Source organism: Lolium rigidum, chromosome 1, assembly GCF_022539505.1.
Source record: "Lolium rigidum isolate FL_2022 chromosome 1, APGP_CSIRO_Lrig_0.1, whole genome shotgun sequence".
Classification (NCBI taxonomy): domain Eukaryota; kingdom Viridiplantae; phylum Streptophyta; class Magnoliopsida; order Poales; family Poaceae; genus Lolium; species Lolium rigidum.
Window position 1 is genome coordinate 353,107,093 of NC_061508.1, and position 20,696 is coordinate 353,127,788.

Genomic DNA, 20,696 nt, shown 5'->3' on the forward strand with positions numbered 1-20,696 from the left:
ACAGCGCACGCGCGCCAACAAAGGCCACAGCTGCTGGGCATGATTGCTTCGTGGATATGCCTCTAATTCATCACCCAAAAACATTATTAGAGGTACAGGCCTAGTTGCGCACGCGGGCCGAGCTGGTGGCCGGCGCCCGGCGAGGTGCGCGCGCAGGGGAAGAGCCGAGGAGGTGGACGCCCACCTTCCCGTCGGCTTTTCTTGCTAGGGTCGTCAGAGTTTCAGTAAATTCAATCTCATACTCCGTATTACTTACTGAGTCGATGCAATATTTTAGATCCGGCCTTGAGCTCACAGGAAGGCAAGATAAGAAACTACCAGGGAGACGAGATATCTTCGTTGACCGCACAGATAAGCTGATCAAGTTCATCGTCGTAGTTTGAGAGAGATTGGTGATTTCTCTAAGGATCATCGGGAGCTCAGACTGGACATTGCATCATGCTATACCTTGGAGAAGCCCTCTACTCTTGTTGAAAAGATACAAATTATTAAAAGATTGAGCGAACATCAAAATCCTGCGTATAGTTGTGCTTTGATCTCTCCACTATTGCTGATGATTCGGCCTCTGTACCCTCTCGACCGACCATCAGGACGTGGCTCCAAGGCTCCTTGCCTCATGACTGTTTCTGATTTGGTTGATTTCGGTGGTTGGCAACATCTGTTCCCAGGTGCCAACAACACTTCAAGATACAAAATATTGCGACCTGCTTGGTAGAGATGATGTTCAAGCCTCACCATACGGTGTGACGAAGTTGAATGTGGGCAATACAGTTGTATTTATAGATATCCTGGACGTAAAAGGAGTTGCGAGTTAGCTGGATATTTTTCCTTCGACTGTAATTTTCATGTGTCAGGTAGCTTTTTTTTTCCTTCTTTGATTACAGAAAATAATTTTTCTTCTATTGGTAAAACAAAAGGCCGGAATATAACTAGGCTCTGGATGCAATGCAATGTGCATGTGTTTTCTACTGGTTCTAAATATATGTACTGTACATGTTTCACTTCCTGAATTATCTTCAAAAATATTACTTTTATGACAATCATGGAGTATTTGATATTTTGCACTTGATATTTTCATGCCAAAAGTACAATATATTACCCCGATTGCACTCGGAGGGGGTAAGCCAAACAAATGTATTATACTTTATATTAAACATAGTGACACTTATTATGCATTGGAGTGGGCAATTTATTTCCATTCTATGCTTAATATAGAGGGAGAATTTTTTAAATGACGTAACAAGTTAGATGTGAGAAGATGTGATACTTACATTAGTATTAGGTAAGACTTATATGCTTATATTAGTATTAGGTGCTGTTCTTTGTTGTTGTTCCGCTAGCTGGTGGCGATGTATTTGAAGAAAAAAATATAAAGAACATTTGAGATTTACTGAGAGATAGATCTAGATTTTGTTGTTCTGTTTTCCGAAAAGAGAGGATAGATACTTGATAATTCGATGAAGTCACCAAAATATATTGTTGGATTTTGGAGAGGTCATGGGAGTCCACCAATTTGGAAAGGTTCTACAAATAGGGATATTGGCAGCAGAATTTTTCATTGGACAGTCGCTGAGACCCTTGATGCGAATATAAGAGCCCATGTAATTGAAACTATAGACTTCGTCAAGAAAAGCCAGGAGAACATCACGCCACAACACTTTTGGAAATTCAGTGGGGCGGCGTGGGACTCCGGTGTGAGAAGGGTGTCACCAGAGACCGGGAATTCCAGCGAGGTGGGGTTGATTTGCTTCCTCACGGAGAGAGGTGGAGGCGGACCTAGGCGGCGGCAGCAAATCCTGCGTGCGTGTTGTAACCCTGAGTTTTCTTAGAGTTTGCAAAGAAAGTACTGCACCGGTCCAATAATCTATGCAAAGCAAGTACAACTGGAGAAATTGCAGAAATTCTTAACCCTCGATTGCATTGTACATTGTTGTATTGCACCCATACATGCATCGGAATTGCGCTGTCTGCATTCCTGTCCTGTTACAAATTAGATTTCATATTTTCTTTCTTAGTCTAAATCAATCCGCCGCAACGCGCGGGCATATTTTCTATGAAACTCTAAAGTAAAATCAGATGTTCCAAAGAATAAATAACTATGTCATTTTCTGGCAAGAAAATAATTTGGGAGTGATGAGTACACCTTTAAAAGCAAATGTTAGAATATCTATTCGATGCATTGTCCAATAATTTTCTCATTGTAATCTCAGTGTATAAAATATTAACACTTTGTGCTTTGTGTACTTTTTGGGCATTTGCATAGGACAAATTGTGTGTTCTTTTTACATTTCTATAGGCCAATATACATATAAACTAGAACATGAATTTAAACAATGTACTATTTGAAATGCGAAACTAAGTAGTTGATTGAAAAAAAACCACTCCAATATTTGCTTACGAAATAATTTGGTTTGAATGGAGGATTTTGTTGCTGTATTTTGTTTTGAGGATCCAAGAAACAGAAATGTCTACCGATAAAAATATGGGAGGGCCCCATATGTCGTAATAAAATCAACCATATTTACATGTGGGCAAACACACATCCGAGCATGTTATACAATTTGCTGGCACATCACAATAAAAATCACATTTTTCAGATGATACTAGGTGAATTTTGTTTTCAGATGATGTTTTTATTAATAGTTAAATTTTATCGCGATTTTTATTGCTAAACAGGAAACTAAGATCCCGGTGCAACGCACGAGCAATTTTCCTAGTAATTACTATGTTAGTTTTAGAGCATGGTGCATCTGCGTTCTGTGTACCATCATGTATGGGCTTCGGCTGTAAATCCCTGATGGGCCTTAGCAGTAAATATCAGTTATTATGCATGACTACAGCCCATTTTGTACTACAGTCGAATGCAAGTTCAGAGGGGATCCAAACTTTTTTTTTTGCGAGGAAACAAGATTGTATTAATATTAATTAAATGTGAGTGACATTGCAGTCCCCAATGATCCGGTCCAAAATAACTTTAGAGCCGAACCTAACCAAACTTAAGTTCTATTCTCCACCATCCCAACTCTAGCTAACTGATGACTTGCGTCATTTTTTTTCCTATGAATCTTGCTAATGGAAATAGCACGCTCTGACACCAAGAGTAGACGAAAATCTCCAACTAGATGACCCAAACAAGAACCGTCTCTAGCCTTGCATGTCGCCATCTGTACCAGCTTCAAACTATCCGTCTCCACTAGGATCTTGTCATGGCTAAGGTTAAGAGCAAACTAGATCTCTTCCAAGCACGCTTGTAGTTCCGCCTCTAGCGCCGATGAACAAAACACAAGAGATCTGCAGGCTGAAAACATAATCAATCCCTTGCTACACTGGTGGAAAAACAGGCTTCCGGGAAGCCCCATAAGTCGCGAAGGTAAAGGAACCGCGACTAATGGGGTCTTTAGTCGCGGTTCGTGTGGCGAACCGCGACCAAAGGCCTGGACCCAGGGCGCACGGTGGCCAGCTGGCCAACCGCGACTAAAGCCCCCCGAAGGCCTTTAGTCGCGGTTGGCCAGGCCAACCGGGACTAAAGCCCCTCCCTATATATACCCATCCAGCAGCCAACACTTAGCCATTTGGAGCCATTCTCTTCACAAACTTCACAAGTGAGTGTTAGGTTTGCTTTTGGTTCCTCTTATGCACATAAGGTGTTTGATGAAATGCCCCAAGAGCATGAAACAAACATGATATGAAGTGTTGGAGTCACACTTGAGCTTTCTCATTTATTTTTTCCTCCTCGATCGCGGTTAGCAACTTGAACCTTTGATGTGTCATTGATAAAATATGCATGTGTGTGTAGTTCATTGTTTAATTTATATTGTTTGTAGCTAGTTAGTTTAACAAATGCATGATGGTTAATTATATATTTTATATTATAATAATGCAGATGAATCGGCAATGGATGTACGGTAACCGACTCTCCGGCGAGTTCGGTACGGGTTTGAAAGATTTCCTCGTAGTGGCTAATGCGAACAAGCGGGGGGTTTTGTTATCTGTCCATGTGTTAAGTGTAAGAATCGGAAGGGTTACTCTTCCTCAAGAGATGTTCACATGCACCTGCTTCGGCACGGTTTCATGCCAAGCTATAATTGTTGGACCAAGCATGGAGAAAGAGGGGTTATAATGGAAGAAGATGAAGAAGGGGATGATTTCAATGATGAAAGCTATCTTTCTCATTTCGGTGATACTTTCATGGAGGATGCTGAAGGTGAAGGGGAAGGTGAAGAAGAGGCACGTGATGATCCCGTTGATAATCTTGGTCGGACCATTGCTGATGCACGGAGACGCTGCGAAACTGAAAAAGAGAGGGAGAATTTGGATCGCATGTTAGAGGATCACAGGAAGGCGCTGTACCCCGATGCGATGATGGTCCGAAAAAGCTGGGCTGCACACTCGGATTTGCTGAGATGGAAGGCACAGTGCAGGTGTAGGCTGACTCGGCATTTGAAAACTTGCTGAAAATGTTGAAGAATATGTTTCCAAAGAATAACGAGTTGCCCGCCACTACGTACGAAGCAAAGAAGGTTGTCTGCCCTCTAGGTTTAGAGGTTCCGAAGATACATGCATGCATCAACGACCGCATCCTCTACCGCGGTGAATACGAGAATTTGAATGAATGCCCGGTATGCACTCGCATTGCGTTATAAGATCGGAGGCGATGACCCCGGTGACGATGTTGAGGGCCGAAACCCAGGAAGAGGGTTCCCGCCAAGGTGATGTGGTATGCTCCTATAATACCACGGTTGAAACGTCTGTTCGGGAACAAAGAGCATGCCAAGTTGTTGCGATGGCACAAAGAGGACCGTAAGTCGGACGGGGAGTTGAGACACCCCGCAGATGGAACGCAATGGAGAAAGATCGACAGAGAGTTCAAAGATTTTGCAGCTGACGCAAGGAACATAAGATTTGTTTTAAGTACGGATGGCATGAATCCTTTTGGCGAGCAGAGCTCCAGCCATAGTACCTGGCCCGTGACTCTATGCATCTACAACCTTCCTCCTTGGTTGTGCATGAAGCGGAAGTTCATTATGATGCCAGTGCTCATCCAAGGTCCGAAGCAACCCGGCAACGACATCGATGTGTACCTAAGGCCATTAGTTGATGAGCTTTTACAGCTGTGGGGCAGACCTGGTGTCCGTGTGTGGGATGAGCACAAAGAAGAGGAATTTGACCTACGAGCGTTGCTTTTCGTAACCATCAACGATTGGCCTGCTCTTAGTAACCTTTCGGGACTCGTCAAATAAGGGATACAATGCATGCACGCACTGCTTACATGAGACCGAAAGTGTACATTTGCCAAATTGTAAGAAGAACGTGTACCTTGGGCATCGTCGATTTCTTCCGAAAGGTCATCCAAGAAGAAAGAAAGGCAAGCATTACAACGGCAAGGCAGATCACCGGCCGAAGCCTGCGGAACTACACTCGGTGCTGAGGTATTTGATATGGTCAAGGGTTTGAAAGTCATCTTTGGAAAGGGTCCTGGCGGACAATCGGTTCCGAAGGGAGCTGACGGGCACGTAGCCATGTGGAAGAAGAAATCTATATTCGGGAGCTAGAATATTGGAAAGTCCTAGAAGTCCGCCCTGCAATCGACGTGATGCACGTTACGAAGAATATTTGCGTGAACATCCTAAGCTTCTTGGGCGTGTACGGGAAGTCAAATGATACAAAGGAAGCACGGCAGGACCGAGCAAAGTTTGAAAGACCCCGATGACCCGCATCCGGAACGGTTTGAAGGTCGTGCCGCCTACGCTCCGACCAAAGAAGAGAAGGTCATCTTTTTTGAATGCCTCGAGCAGTATGAAGGTCCCGTCGGGATTCTCGTCCAATATAAAGGGAATAATAAACATGGCGGAGAAAAAGTTCCAAAACCTGAAGTCTCACGACCGCCACGTGATTATGACGCAATTGCTTCCGATTGCTTTGAGGGGCTCCTGCCGGAAAATGTTCGAGTAGCCATTGTGAAGCTATGTGCATTCCTCAATGCAATCTCTCGAAGGTAATCAATCCGGAAGTTCTACCACGGTTACGGAACGATGTGATCCAATGTCTTGTCGGTTTCGAGTTGGTGTTCCCGCCATCCTTCTTCAATATTATGACGCACCTCCTGGTTCACCTAGTCGATGAGATTTCCATTCTCGGTCCCGTATTTCTACACAATATGTTCCCCTTCGAGAGGTTCATGGGAGTATTAAAGAAATATGTTCGTAACCGTGCTAGGCCGAAGGAAGCATCGCCAAGGGCTATGGAAATGAGGAGGTAATTGAGTTTTGTGTTGACTTTGTTCCTGACCTTAAGCCGATTGGTCTTCCTCAATCGCGGCACGAGGGGAGACTAAGTGGAAAAGGCACGATCGGAAGGAAATCAATGATATGTATGGACGGCCATTCTCCGACCGAAGCACACCACACGGTTCCGACCAATTCCAGCTTGGTGGCTCCGTACTTTGAGAAACACAAGAATATTTTACGCTCGGACAACCACAGGAAGCTCGAATCCTGGATTAGGAAGGCCCACATGGAGACTTTCGGCGGTTGGTTGAGAAAACATTTAATGAGTGACAATAAGGTTGTAGATCAGCTGTACATGTTGGCCAAGACACCATCTTCGACTATAACGACTTTCCAAGGGTACGAGATAAATGGGAATACATTTTACACGATCGCCCAAGATAAAAAGAGCACCAACCAAAACAGTGGTGTCCGCTTTGATGCAAGCAACCGAGAATGGGCAAAAGGTCACATATTATGGTTACATAGAGGAGATATGGGAACTTGACTATGGACCCTCCTTTAGGGTCCCTTTGTTCCGGTGCAAATGGTTCAAGCTAACGAGGAGGTGGGGTAAAGGTGGACCAGCAATACGGAATGACAATGGTGGATTTCAACAATCTTGGTTACCTTGACGAACCATTCGTCCTAGCGAAAGATGTCGCTCAGGTTTTCTATGTGAAGGACATGAGTAGCAAACCGAGGAAACGGAAAGATAAGAAAACGATCGAGTACATCATGCGATGATCCAAAGCGCCACATTGTTCTTTCAGGGAAAAGAAACATCGTGGGAGTGGAGGACAAGACGAGACATGTCGAAGATTATAATATGTTTGCTGAAATTCCGCCCTTCAAAGTGAACACCGACCCAAGCATTAAGTTAAATGATGAGGATGCTCCATGGATACGGCACAATCGTAAGCAAGCGGGGACACAAGGGAAGAAATGATGTGTAATAATTTATTATTGTACCAAACTTTGTTGAATGAATCATGTGAATTATATTACCCGTGATGTGTTTGGTGTCCATTTTCGAATGATTCAATTGACTCGAGATAGCACCGATGATACATGAAATTTGGAGTGACTAAGTCATACTCCCGCATACATGAAATTTGGAGTGACTAAGTCATACTCCCGCATATAGGAAATTTGGAGTGACTAAGTCATACTCCTGCATACATGAAATTTGGAGTGATTTAGTCATACTCCTGCCTAGGCGTATAATATGCATACTCGTAGTCTTCATAGCCGCCGCCGTTGTACTCGGTAGTCGTCGCCTTCTAAGTTGCCGGCGTCGTCGTCGCTGCTGTCGGCGCTGTCGTCGGGCGGCGCTCGTGGCTCGAACCGAGGGTAGCGCAGGCGGGGGATATCGCCGGCCGTGATGTAGTCCATGACGCTCTGCGAGTCCGGCCGTACCACCATAGCCGACGGCCGGCCTCGTGGAAGTTTCCGGGAGGCGGACCGTCCTCCTCATACCTCGGCGAGCGCCCTCTCACGCCGATTGATGAAGAAGGCGTCCCAAGTATGCTGGTTATCGGGATGCCGGCGGGGATTCATCCGCTGCTCCGGCGTGAGGTCGAGGTAGTAGTGGTTCGTGATGGCCGCCCGCGCGCGGTACCTCGAGGGACGGGAGGGACCGGCACGCCGCCGGCGCTAGGCTCCGGCCCGGCGGGGACGCGGTAGCCCGGAGGGCAAGGGTAGTTCGAGGCGCAAAGCTCCTCCACCTGCTGGTAGGTTAGAGTGGGTGTGGTGGAAGCCATGAGAGAGTGATGAGAGATTGTAGAGATGTGATGCTGGCCAAGGCGGGCTACCTATATGTAGTGACAAATGGCGGGAAAAATGGGAGCGGGAAGACAGGAGGCGGGAAGAAAGAGGCGGGAGAAAGTGGCGGGAAGAAATTGGCGGGAAAAAATTGGCGGGAAGAAAGAGGCCGGAAGAAATTGGCGGGAAACAATTGGCGGGAAGAAAGAGGCGGGAAGACAGGGAAGAAATGGCGGGAAGACGAGGAGGGAAGAGGGGTCGGCGGAAAGAGGCGGGTAGAGGGGGCCAACGAACTTTTGAATTGAATTAGTTTTATTTTTATGAATTTTTGATAATTTGTATTTTTAAATTTTTGAATTGAATTAGTTTTATTTTTCTGAATTTTTTGATATATTATTTGTATTTTTAAAATTTTGAATTGAATTAGTTTTATTTTTATGAATTTTTTGATATATTATTTGTATTTTTAAGATTTTGAATTGAATTAGTTTTATTTTTATGAATTTTTTGATATATTATTTGTATTTTTAAGATTTTGAATTGAATTAGTTTTATTTTTATGAATTTTTTGATATATTATTTGTATTTTTAAGATTTGGAATTGAATTAGTTTTATTTTTCTTAGTTTTTTGATATATTATTTGTATTTTTAAGATTTTGAATTGAATTAGTTTTTTTTTCTGATTTTTTTGATATATTATTTGTATTTTTAAGATTTTGAATTGAATTAGTTTTATTTTTATGAATTTTTTGATATATTATATGTATTTTAAACATTTTGAATTGAATTAGTTTTATTTTTCTTAGTTTTTTGATATATTATTTGTATTTTTAAAATTTTGAATTGAATTAGTTTTATTTTTCTGATTTTTTTGATATATTATTTGTATTTTTAAAATTTTGAATTGAATTAGTTTTATTTTTCTGATTTTTTTGATATATTATATGTATTATATGATTTTCAAAAAAGAAAAGTATTTTCAAAAAGAGCTTTAGTCGTGGTTGGCCTGGCCAACCGCGACTAAAGGTCCTTGCGCGCGGGAAAACAAAAACCGGGCGAAAATACCTTTAGTCGCGGTTGGGGTCCCCAACCGCGACTAAAGGTACACCTGCTAGTCGCGGTTGGCGACCCCAACCGCGACTAAAGGGGGTCCCTATATATTCGCGCACGGCGAACCGCCGCGCCACAGTTCTTCTTCCTCCGCCCGAAGAATCGATCTGAGACGCCGCGCCGCCCTCGTCGTCTCCACGCGCCGTCCTCTCGTCGTCTCCACGCCGTCGCCGGCGTCATCGTCTCCGCGCCGTCGCCGCCATCGCCGCTCGTCTTCTCTTCTCGCCACGCCCCGGCCCCCGTAAGGATCCAATCCGCGCGCCAAAACCAAACGCGCGCGCCGCCGCCCGTGCCGCGCCGCCGTGTCGCCGCAGCCCGCCGCGCCACCGAGAGGAAGGGCGGCGCCGCGAGAGAGCTAGGAAGGGCGGCGCCGCACGAGAGGAAGGGGCGGCGCCGCCGGCCAGAGAGAGGCGCGCGCCGGCCAGTACAGGGGCGCCGCGCGCGCGGCGCACGGCCAAATTTTTTTTTTTTTTAGTTTTAATTCTTGTTAATTTCGAAATTAAAATTAACTAAAATTGGACTTAAAAAAAACTCATGCATTGTTGTTAGTTACCTCAAAATTTAGCTATGCAATGTAGGCGGTGTTTGGATGTTTGTATTGAGCCTAGGCATTGGGTATTGGGGTATTCACAACCCGAATACCTCAAATTGGAGCGTTTGGCTGTCCTTGGCATTCGGGCTTGGTATTCGGGCTCAATATTGACCGGCCCAATTAACACTACACGAGACCCCTCCTGAATGAAGAGCCTCTAGCCTCGACATCTCCTGGTATTCGAGCAAGCGGAGCTTCTTCTCTTCCCTAACCCGACCGCAACCTAACGACAAGGCCGCACAAACCAAATCGAGCGGCGGAGCAGGTCCGAATCCGCGGGATTCCTTCTCTTGGTCCTCCGCCGTCCTCTAGAGCCCTTCCCTGCACCTCGCCCTACCTTCCCCCGCCCATTTCCGCTGCCGCGCATCTCACAAATTTCTTTTTGACCAACGCTGGTTGGTGTTGTTTACTACTAGCTAGATTTTTGCAAATTTATTTTTGAAACAAGCTAGCTGATGCATCTATTCTAGATCTTTGGTGTTGAATTTGAATGTTAATTTGCATCAAATTTATTTTCTTTGCCTTTTATTAATTGTTATTATGCCATATAATCATTCCAATCTATTCAAGAGTTACACAAGCTATTTTTCAAACATGTACCATGATCATGATGCTGTATCACAAGCTATTCTAAATTTTAACAAAGCTTCCCGAGACGCACACATGCAATAGCTAGGGCGGCGCCCGCCGGCGCACCCCCGGCCCCTCCAATCTCTCCCGGCGCACACACACGCTCTTCCGCGACACCCTCTCCCACCCCTTCCAGCTCGCCGGCCCCCTCCTTTTGGCACCGCCCTTTCGCCACCGCCACCGCCCCCCTTCTGCACTTAATTAATTTGTTTTGACTACATGTTTTCAGGACTGACATATGGCGGACGATAGAGCTGACCCGATTCTGGACAACTATGATCCGGTCGCTGAAGAACATATCTTCGGCATCATAAAAGGCGATGTTATATATGTGCCGACCGGAGAAGAAGAAGATGATATCTCTTCTTATCTGAACCTTGAGGGTGAAGATGAAGGGCGCTGTCGACAAGATGGTGCGGAAGAAACGTCGATAAACGACGATCTTCGGTTGGAAGTAGCAACCACCTCCGGCGCCGAGGTATATATATATACATATTGAGCGTCCGGTGATACAACTAACCGATTTGAATAAATGTGTGTGTACTAACGCGCGCGACTCTCTTTCTTATTTTAGCCCTCGGCCGGATCGTCGAAAAAATCGAGTACGTCGTCGTCAAAGCGTGGCGCAACCAAGACGATGAAACCAGGAGAAACATGCACCATCAATGTTGTCGACGAAGCAACCGGCAGGCCGCTGGAGCCTAGCAAGAACGCCACCAAGTTTGTCAGCCAATGCGGAGCCGTTGTTAGAGACAACGTCTCGATCACCCGCCAGGAGTGGAATGAGCCAAAGAAGGCACGTGTTGGTTTCACTTTTGTCGATAAGAGAGAAAAAAAGATTGCTTCAACAAGCTTATGGAACATTTCGTTCTACCTCCGGAATACCGCAAATACGATGAGGAGGGTAACAAGATTGCGGAAAACAAGGAGAGGCGCAAGCTAGTCAAACAGTTCGCTCTTTCTAGGATGGCCAACGCATTCCGGAAATACAAGCAAAATCTAGCCCATGACTTTGTCAACCAGGGCAAGACTCCGGATTTCAAAGGACAATATGAGAAACTGCAACATGATTGGCCAGAATTTGTGAAGCAAAAGAAATCGGAGCAGTTCCTTGAACTATCGAAAAAAATAAGGAAAATGCGGCCAAGAAGGAGTACAATCATAAAATGGGGCCGGGAGGGTATCGCTTTTGGCAGCCTAAGTGGGAGAAGATGGAGAACGAGCCGAGGGCGCGAGGAATCCGTCCAGGTACGGAGGGATGGGACCCAAGGGCCAAAAGCTGGTGGTACGGGCATGGGGGATCGCCGAACCCGGAGACAGGGGAGTGTGTTTACCAGGGCAAAATAATTACACCCACCAAAAAGCTTATTGAGGCAATGAGGGATGCTCAAGCGGGGAAGATCAAGTTCAACAGAGAGAACGACGCCCTGACAAAAGCCCTCGGGAATCCTGAACACGGAGGACGTGTACGAGGCATGGGACCCATTCCGTGGAAAATAGGGTTCCCCCAGAACGATGACCCGTACGGTTACGAAGCCGTAAGAGAAAGATGGATCGGGAAAAAGATGTTGTGGCGCAGTTGGTAACGGAAATGGATGTGATGAAGAAAACCGTGAGTGTACTAGTAGCCGAAAGAGAGGCAGCTCGGGCGCAGCATGTCTGAAGATCATCCAATGGATCTCGGAAGCCGGCAGCGGAGAAGAAGCAGCGTGGCTTCCACGGAGGCCTCACCGGCTGGTGCACCGACGATCGAAATTACTGCACCGGAGCCTCGGCTGGTGGTCGAAGTTACTCGCACCGGAGCCTCCTCGCTACCCCGTGGACGATATAAAGGAGATGAAAGCATGTCATCCGTATTATCCTATCGGGAACATGTCCATGAAGGTAGCCATCGGCAGTGCTTTACCACTGGAGCACTCCACCACAACAACCCCATTCAAGATGGCTATGCTCGTGTGACGGTGGAGGAGATAGTCCAAGGGTTTGAGGACCCGGACATTGACATTGCTACACCTGAAGGGGTGAAAAGACTTGGAGATGTCAAGCGCCAGTTCATTCTATGGCAGAAGAAATTTATCAAGTTTCCAGGCGAGGCGCCAACAAGTCCACCCCCGTACGGTGGTGATGGTGGCGGTGGCGGTGACGGTGGCGGTGGCGGTGACGGTGGCGGTGGCGGTGACGGTGGCGGTGGCGGTGGTGCTTCACCTAATACACCTCATTCACGTCAGCAGACGCCGCCCCCCAGTCCTCGTCCGGCGGGTGATCAGACACCGGTACCGCCCCCCAATCCACCTCCGGCGAAGAAGCGAAGCAGTCCCGGGTTATTAACCCGGACCCTTACGTACCTAAGAAAACAAAGGTACCGGAGGTATCACCGAAGCCTCTCCCCAGGAGGTCTTGGGAAAGTAGTGCCGAGGAAGTCGAGGCGGGCGCGGCTGCTGATTTAGAGAAATGGCGGGCGAGCGTCAAGAAGAAAATAGAGGGCGAGCCCAAGCCAGTATATTCTGACAAGGAAAAGCAGTGGGCTAAGTCATTTTTGAACACACCGTCCCAAGCCGCGAAGAATCTGCCTGACGACTATTTACGTGAACTTCGTAGGCAAGCACTCACGTTCAAGAACAGGAAAGAGTTGGCGGAGAAGAAAGCCTTGGAGGACGAGGCCGAGAAAAAATTAGGAAGGGGGAAAGAAGTTGCCCAGCTCGGGGAACAAAGTAAACAATCGATCGCCCCGCTCATAGTGCAAGCCGCCGGTCCGGATGCCCCCGATATCATAGCAGCTGCGGCAGCACATGGATTGACTGTAGAAAGTGCCAGAAAACAAGCGGCCGACTTAGGTATCACTCTTCGTGCAGTGTTAGGCCTTGATGAGGCGCCAATGAAGGACATAGTATTTACATATGTGAAGAATGGCCCTCTCATCGAGCCTGCGCAGGAAGAGGATCTACCTCGACAAATGAAAGGTCTGCTAAATTGGTACAAGGGTTACATAAAACATGAAAACGCCAAAGACTATATCTATGCGGAAGTTAAATATGTGCATCACTTCAAACGTTACTGGGTACAAATTCCTCCGAGTGAATTGTTCCAGCTTGTTCAATCTGCGCGAGCTCGACAAATCTATCATCGGTTGCTACGTTACGTAAGTGATTTATTAATTTCTACCCCATCTCGTTCATTGCCTCACTACTATATATATATATATATATTGTCCTAACTATCTTGTTGTGTACGCTATATATTATGCGGAATGAAGAAGCGGGAAATGCGAATAAGGAACATCCATGATGTTGGGTTCATTGACCCACACATCGTTAATTCATATGTGTTAGAACACCACCCCGCCGACGTGGAGGAAGACCTGTGGCGGTTTATTAGAAAACAGCAAGAGAAAAGTGATATTCTATTTCCTTACCATTTTGGGTGAGTGTTTCTGTCTTGAGCACATTCTCTTTTGTTTACTCCATGCATGGTATGTGGCTAATCGATGAGTTATGCATGATCTGTGCATGTATCGTGTCCGCAGGTTCCACTCGGATTCTTATGGTAATTAAAGTTCAGACCTCCTCGGTTCTCGTCCACGACTCTCCGAATATGGATCCGGCGCTTTGGGGCGACATGAGAAAAATGATGCAAAAGTAATTATTTTCATTCATTTGCGCTCTATATCGATCGGCCTATTTCGTTCATCATTTCCTAATATCAAGTAACTAATTAATAACTCTCTTGTTTATTTAATTTTCTTTGCCTCGTAGGGTTTGGAGACGGTTCGTAGATACCAAGGTCGGTGAATTCAAAAAAGAGCTACATTTTAAAATGGCGAGTGCCGACGACTCGGGGATACTCAGCCACCGGGGACCAATCTATGTGGATACTATGTTTGTGAGAGGATCCGGAGATACTGCAATGAGCGGGACCAGACGTGTGAGAACAACATCCTGAGGAATAACCTCCGGAAGACGCTTAGCCCAGAAGCTCGCTTCCGACCACTTCAAGAGGAACTAGCTGGATGGTTGGCCAGGGAAGTCATCGATCCTAGAGGAGAACACTATTACGATGACGTACATCTTTATGTGCACCGGAATTTGTAACTAACTTGTTCAAAATTGTATATGGTCATCCGATATTGAATATATATTGTATATTCCTCTTGAATTCTTTTTTGGTTCTAATTTCAAATTTGTTTGAAATTGTACATTCATATGCATGTATGTATACAGTACCGTAGAATATGTGAAACTCCTTCAAAATTAAAACCCAAAAGAAATAAAATAATACAAATTAAAAAGAAACCAGATTTAGGGGGAGGGGGCTAAACCCTAAACCCTGCGGAGGCCTTTAGTCGCGGTTGGCCAGAAGAACCGCGACTAAAGGTCCTCCGCCCTGGCGCTCGCCTGCGGCCCACGTGTATGGGCCTTTAGTCGCGGTTCGTAAGGAACCGCGACTAAAGGGGGGGGGGCCTTTAGTCGCGCTACTTTGGTCGCGGTTGGGCCACCGCGACTAATGGCAGTTGCCAACCGCGACCAAAGCCCGTTTTTCCACCAGTGCTATCACGTAAAATCATACCAGCGCCTCCTAGCCCCATCCACATTGAGCTTTAGAATACCAAGTGGGGGGTTTATTCCATATTTCTTCTGTAGTTGGCACTGCTGAAGACTTCTCCTCAAAATTTGAAACTTCTGTAGTTATTGTTTTTGAACACATACTAAATTGATTAACAACATGAAATGATCACCTTCTATTTTAGCAAAGACATAAAGTGTGCACTGCACAACGATATTCGTGACTAAGAACAACTCACGCTTAAACCCCGGCCTGCATACCTAAGACGGAAGCATCTTGGAAATGCAGGCACATTCAGAGTGTCAAACGGAGTAACAAGAACAGACCAACAAACTTATCCAAGAGCAGCACAAATTCCATCTTCTACTCATCATCATCTACTTATTTACAGTTACAATTGCATTGGTTCGCTACCACTAGTTTGACTACTAAAATCAAGAGATGGAATGGAGATGGATGGAAGCTAGAAGATGTGGAGGGTGTGGATGTTGAGGAGCGCGACCCTGGTCTGCACCAGGCTGCGGAACACCTTCTCGCTGCCGGCCTCGAGCTCCTCGATGCACTCCTCAAGATCCTCCAGCTTCTCCGCCACCGCACCCATCGTCTCCTCCTCCTCCACCACCTGATCCCCCGATCTCGACTTCTTCTTAGTCTTCACCAGGCACACCAGCGCCGCCGTCCGCTTGCACGAGCACGACTCGGCCGCCACGGAAGCCACCGACGCGGACATGGCAGCCACGGTCCCGAACAGCGCGGCCGACGCCGACGCCGTGGCTGCGGCAGCCTCCATCAGCAGCCCGGACACTTCTGCCTCCGCTGCGCCGCCCATGAAGCTGAGCCGCGACGGCCGCACCGCACACTCCCTGGCGGCAACTGCGAGCCGCGCGAGCTCCTTGCCCGCCCGGCGCTGCGCGCGCACGGCCGAGGCCAGCCTTGCCCCGTCGCGGCGCCGCACGGCGGCCAGCGCCTCGGCCACGTCCTGCTTGAGCGCGACCACGGACTCCTGGAAGCAGCCGTGCGCGTCAGCGAGGCGGAGGAAGGCGTCGAGCATGCGGTCGCTGGCGGCGCCGGCGCCCGAGAGCGCGGCCTGGGCCTCCGGGAGGTCGAGCAGGTCGCCGAGCGCGGCGTGGAGGGCTTCCACGTGCGCCAGCCCTGCGGCGACCGAGGAGGACGCCGACGCCGGGCCCTGCTGCGCGCACGCGCGCACCGCGCGGATGTGGGTGTGGAGGTGCGCGAGGATCGGGTGCGAGCGGCACGGCAGGCTCACGGACCGCGCGTGGCACGACGGCGGCGCGCTCGGCTTGGACGACCTCGACGGGCTGAGCGGGAAGGAGATGGATCGCGCGAAACTGCGCGCCATGGCTAACGGTGGAGTGCTTGCTGGTTGGTGATGTCGCTCCGTGCGTGGGCGAGACTAGTGTATGCCCGTGTGTCTGTGGCGTCGCTGGCTTATAAGGAGGAGGATGGAGAAGGTGTGCTGAGCGAGCTTAGCTGCAGTATGAGCTGAGTTGGAGGTTGTCTGAAGTCTGACAATGGCACGCGAGCGTGCGTGCATGCATGTGTAGTTGAGGTCACGAGGAAGGAGACGCGTAACGTCCTCAGGTTTTCAGCTGTTCTGTCAGACAAGACAAGTGGCATCAAGTGCAGTGGGCGTGGCAGGATCGTTCTTGATTTCCGACCTCTGTTTGCTGGTTAATTTTATGTCGGTCGCCTGAACAACATCAGATTTGTTGCGCAGCCAGTCCACCCGGGTTCAAATCCCTATCACGCAGTAATTTCGCGGTAGGGGAGACTTTAATCGGGTAATCATCCTAGCGTCCATCCACGGGAAGAGTCTCATTTCTACCTAACAACGTATAGCTAAAAGAGGGATCATTCCCCCGTTGGTCAATGAGATTTGTGATCTCGACACAGGATGTAATAAACCATGGAATCAGCAAACTCCATCAAGATTGAGACACTTCATTGAAAATTGGTTGAGCAGTTCATGTCTTTTAGAGGGAAAGCTATTCGGCGCACTTTAAGTTAATTTCCATTCTTAATAGATTCTCTATCATATCCCTTCACAAATTGTCCATTCAGCAACACAATACATACAGTACACAAGAACGAGGATAATTTCAGCCATAGCAGCATACATCACCCATGCTCTATGTAATTGGTACATTATCTTTTTTCGATATAAGATACTTTATTACTTTTTGGGAAAGCAATTACATCCAGCCTCTGCATAATCAGGATGCACATAGCCGTTTATGAATGTCAAGTCCAATAAAGATGCCAAACTAAAAATAACTAGGCGAAATACATATCGGAACGATGAATTGTAAAACGCCTAAGGTGTGGGTGGGGCTTCAATCCGTAGACTAGGCTGCCACCCATGTAGGGAAAAAGTATCCCTCGCCGTAGCCTCCAATCGTGTACAGACCTCCGTAAATAGGTCTCGGTTCTCCATACGCTGAAGAGGTAACCATGAACGAAGAATCCCTGTACATCTGTAGATGACCTGCAACAAAGAGGAGTTAGTGTCATTAAAAATCTTGTCATTTCTACTCAGCCATAGCGCCCAGATAACTGCTAGCGCCCCCACCCTAAGAAGCAACTTGAACCTTGAATCTATGCCATGAAGCCAATTATCGAAGACATTGGCCACAGTAGTGGGAGGATGCAAGGTAGACGCTACTTGGATGACAGACCAAATAGATCTCGCAAACTGGCACTGGAAGAAGAGGTGTTTAATAGTTTCATCATGATGACAAAAAACACATCTAGAACTTCCTTGCCAATTCCGCTTAACAAGATTGTCTTTGGTGAGGATGACTCCTCGACGAAGATACCATCCAAATATTTTTATTTTTAATGGTATCTTCATCTTCCAAATTTTCTTATTATTATCAACCGGTAAATCAGAATGAATTATGGCGCTGTATAAGGATTTTACCGAGAAAGAGCCATCTACATGTAAATTCCACCTAAATTCATCTGGTTCAGGCGATAGGTTAACATCCCCCAACCTATGAATTAAAGCGTTCCATGCCACTAGCCTTTGTCCTAGCAAAACACGTCGGAACGTCACATTCGGTGGAGAGGTAGCCATTACTGTGGCAATGGTATTCCTTTGCGACGAACGATACTATACAACGCAGGATACTGTTCACTTAGAGGTGCATTGTCTAACCAAGCATCTTCCCAGAAACGTATCTGTGCCCCATTCTTAATTATCTAGAGACATTGAGGCCCTTTTCCTGATTGTTGACACCGTTGAAGCACAGTTGGACTCAAGAATCACTAGATTATTTGCCAAGCCAGAGAAGTTGTAAGCCATCCAGAGAGAAGTAAACAATACACCAATCTATTATAAACCATCCTACAATCAATTGCCTCCGCTTCCTCACTACCAGGAAAATATTCCAGAAGTCAACTAGCATACTCCATCTCCAGACCAACATCACAATCATCTGTGTGCCCTGGTTTTTACCTCACAGCTAGAATTTTTGTTTCAAGCAAGATTCACGATTTGGTTAGCTGATGAAATTTTGACTGTCAGCTTATTTTTAGTGCGTGCTAGTTGGAATTCACCTTTTCGGACCACCGTGCTGCCGCTTGGGCTCGCAAGCTTTAGAAGTAGAACCATTATGCACGCAGTTACGAAACTCCAGCATCTATTCATCTTGGAGCCAGCAACACGAGCTAGATAGCAAGTAGCATCAGAAGCTGCAGTTGAATAGGTACAGATATTCAATTAAATAGCACACGTATTGAAGCAACTTGGGGCATAATTTGAGGTTGTTACCTTCATCACCCACGGAGGGACGCCATGCGTGAAGCCGAGCTCGGCACATATTGCTTCATGGTGCCCACCCTCCAGCAACTAAATCTCGTCTTGCTGCCCTCCATGTCAGTGGTGCCCATCGACTTATGTGGTTGGAGCTCGCCGTCACAGGTGGTGATGTTGAGGCTCTCCGACTACCTAAGCCAGCGGAGGGAGCGTGTAAAAGGAGGCAAGTCGCGCGTGGAAGAACTTCAGGAGGACTGCCGCCGAGCGCGCCCTGCCGTCGTGGTCTGGCCGCCCTTGGTCGCCATCAGAGCGAGCCCTAGATCTGAGACACGGCAGCTACAGTCTAGTGAAGGGGGTTTTCGCAAAAAATAAGACGTAGTTACTCGAAAGCGGGCGTGTAATTGTAAATTTTCTTCTGATTGGATGTGAGACACATTTAATCGTTCGGCCGAAATCACACGGATGCACGGATACATGAATTGGCCGGATTCATAAGATACGACGCATTATTGATTGGTAAACAAACTTACTCCCTTGAAGTCCATCATTTATGAATTTAGCTAAAAAAAGCAGGAGATCATCGTTTCAAACACAATCAACATGATTAAGATAACTATGTCAAGCTAGATCGCGCCACTTGGTTTGCTTTTTCATAACCAAATAATCTCGAGACACAAGTATTCCATGGTTGAAATTTTTTTTATCAAGGACTTGACTCCATCTCTTCACCTTCGCCCTTACACAGTAAAACTAAGAGGTGAGAGCGAGGTGACCTCGTTCTCCCCAACAACCACCGACAAAATCACACCGTCCCTCTCCTTGGCTGGCCAATATGGTGGCATAGGGGTTGGAAACCCTTGAATCCCCATGCCTTCATGTAAATAGGTGAGGTCGAGGTTGCTTGGAGGTGCTATTATGGTGGTGGACAACTGTACATGTCGATGGCGTACGAATCACACACTTGGAGGTTGTAGAGTCCTTCTGTGCCGATTGTGCAACAAGGGTGTAATTTTCTCAATATCCATCTTCGGAGGTGCGAGGTACTTTTCTTGGTCCAAGTTAGAGTGCTAATGCCAATAATTTTTGTATAGGATTTTATTCTTTAGAGTATCTCTAAAATATTGGCCCTTAAAAACTGATATTTTGTTTTGTTAATCATATTGACCCAAATTTCATATACCATGTCTCCATATTTCAGCTCCAACTTTAAATCACTAGTAATAACTAAATAAAAATGATAGATCTGACTTTGAATAGTGCCAAAGTAGTACCAGTCAATCTGGATTTGAACTTGGTGGCATTATAGACTGGTTTGTCATTTTTTTAAATCTTGAGCCATGTGTGGAATTTGAATGTAAATTTTTGAACACATTGTAGATCTGTATTATGTCTACGTCCTGAATTCTTTCATAAACTTCTCAGCATGCTTATAGGCATTACAACACCTAAAGGTCGATGCTAGCTAGCTCACCCTTTATGCCCACCCATAATAAGAACAGGAAACCATCGAAGGTTCCGTAGCTTATTGTGCGAAAATGCCACCTAATGTAGTACATAATATAGCCAACTGGATTTTCTTACTAAAAAAAGCAATCCTACTTGTAGTTGCAAATATCGAGGGACAAGTTGGCTGTTAGCCTTTACCCGCAAAAAAAAAAAGTTGGCTGTTGGCCTAATGGCACTACGGATCAGTGTGGATGTGTAGGTGTTCCTTGCCAATTAACATGAAGGCCAAAGCGAATGAAGGAGCAGGAGCATGCAGATAGCACGCACGCAGCGGCGGAAGGACATCGGAACATATCTAGAGATACCTTTTTTTTCGATAAAGAAATATATTAATATTAAAAGATACCAATTACACCTTGTTTATGCAACAACGCACCACCCTAATGGCACTACGGATGCACACAACCAAAAAATAGAAAAGAAAACTAAGAAACAAAAGTCCCGCTACAGTAGCAATACATCCACAACCAAGACAACACCTGAAATACA

The 20,696-nt window shown here is 46.5% G+C and overlaps 1 protein-coding gene across 1 annotated transcript; it reads right to left on the reverse strand.

Annotated features, from left to right (window-relative positions):
* Nucleotides 1-15,386: 15,386 nt before the first annotated feature.
* LOC124665314 lies at nt 15,387-16,283 on the reverse strand. The gene has a single exon (XM_047202731.1). The coding sequence runs from the start codon at nt 16,281-16,283 to the stop codon at nt 15,387-15,389; it is 897 nt and encodes a 298-aa protein (XP_047058687.1).
* Between the last annotated feature and the right edge of the window lie 4,413 nt (nt 16,284-20,696).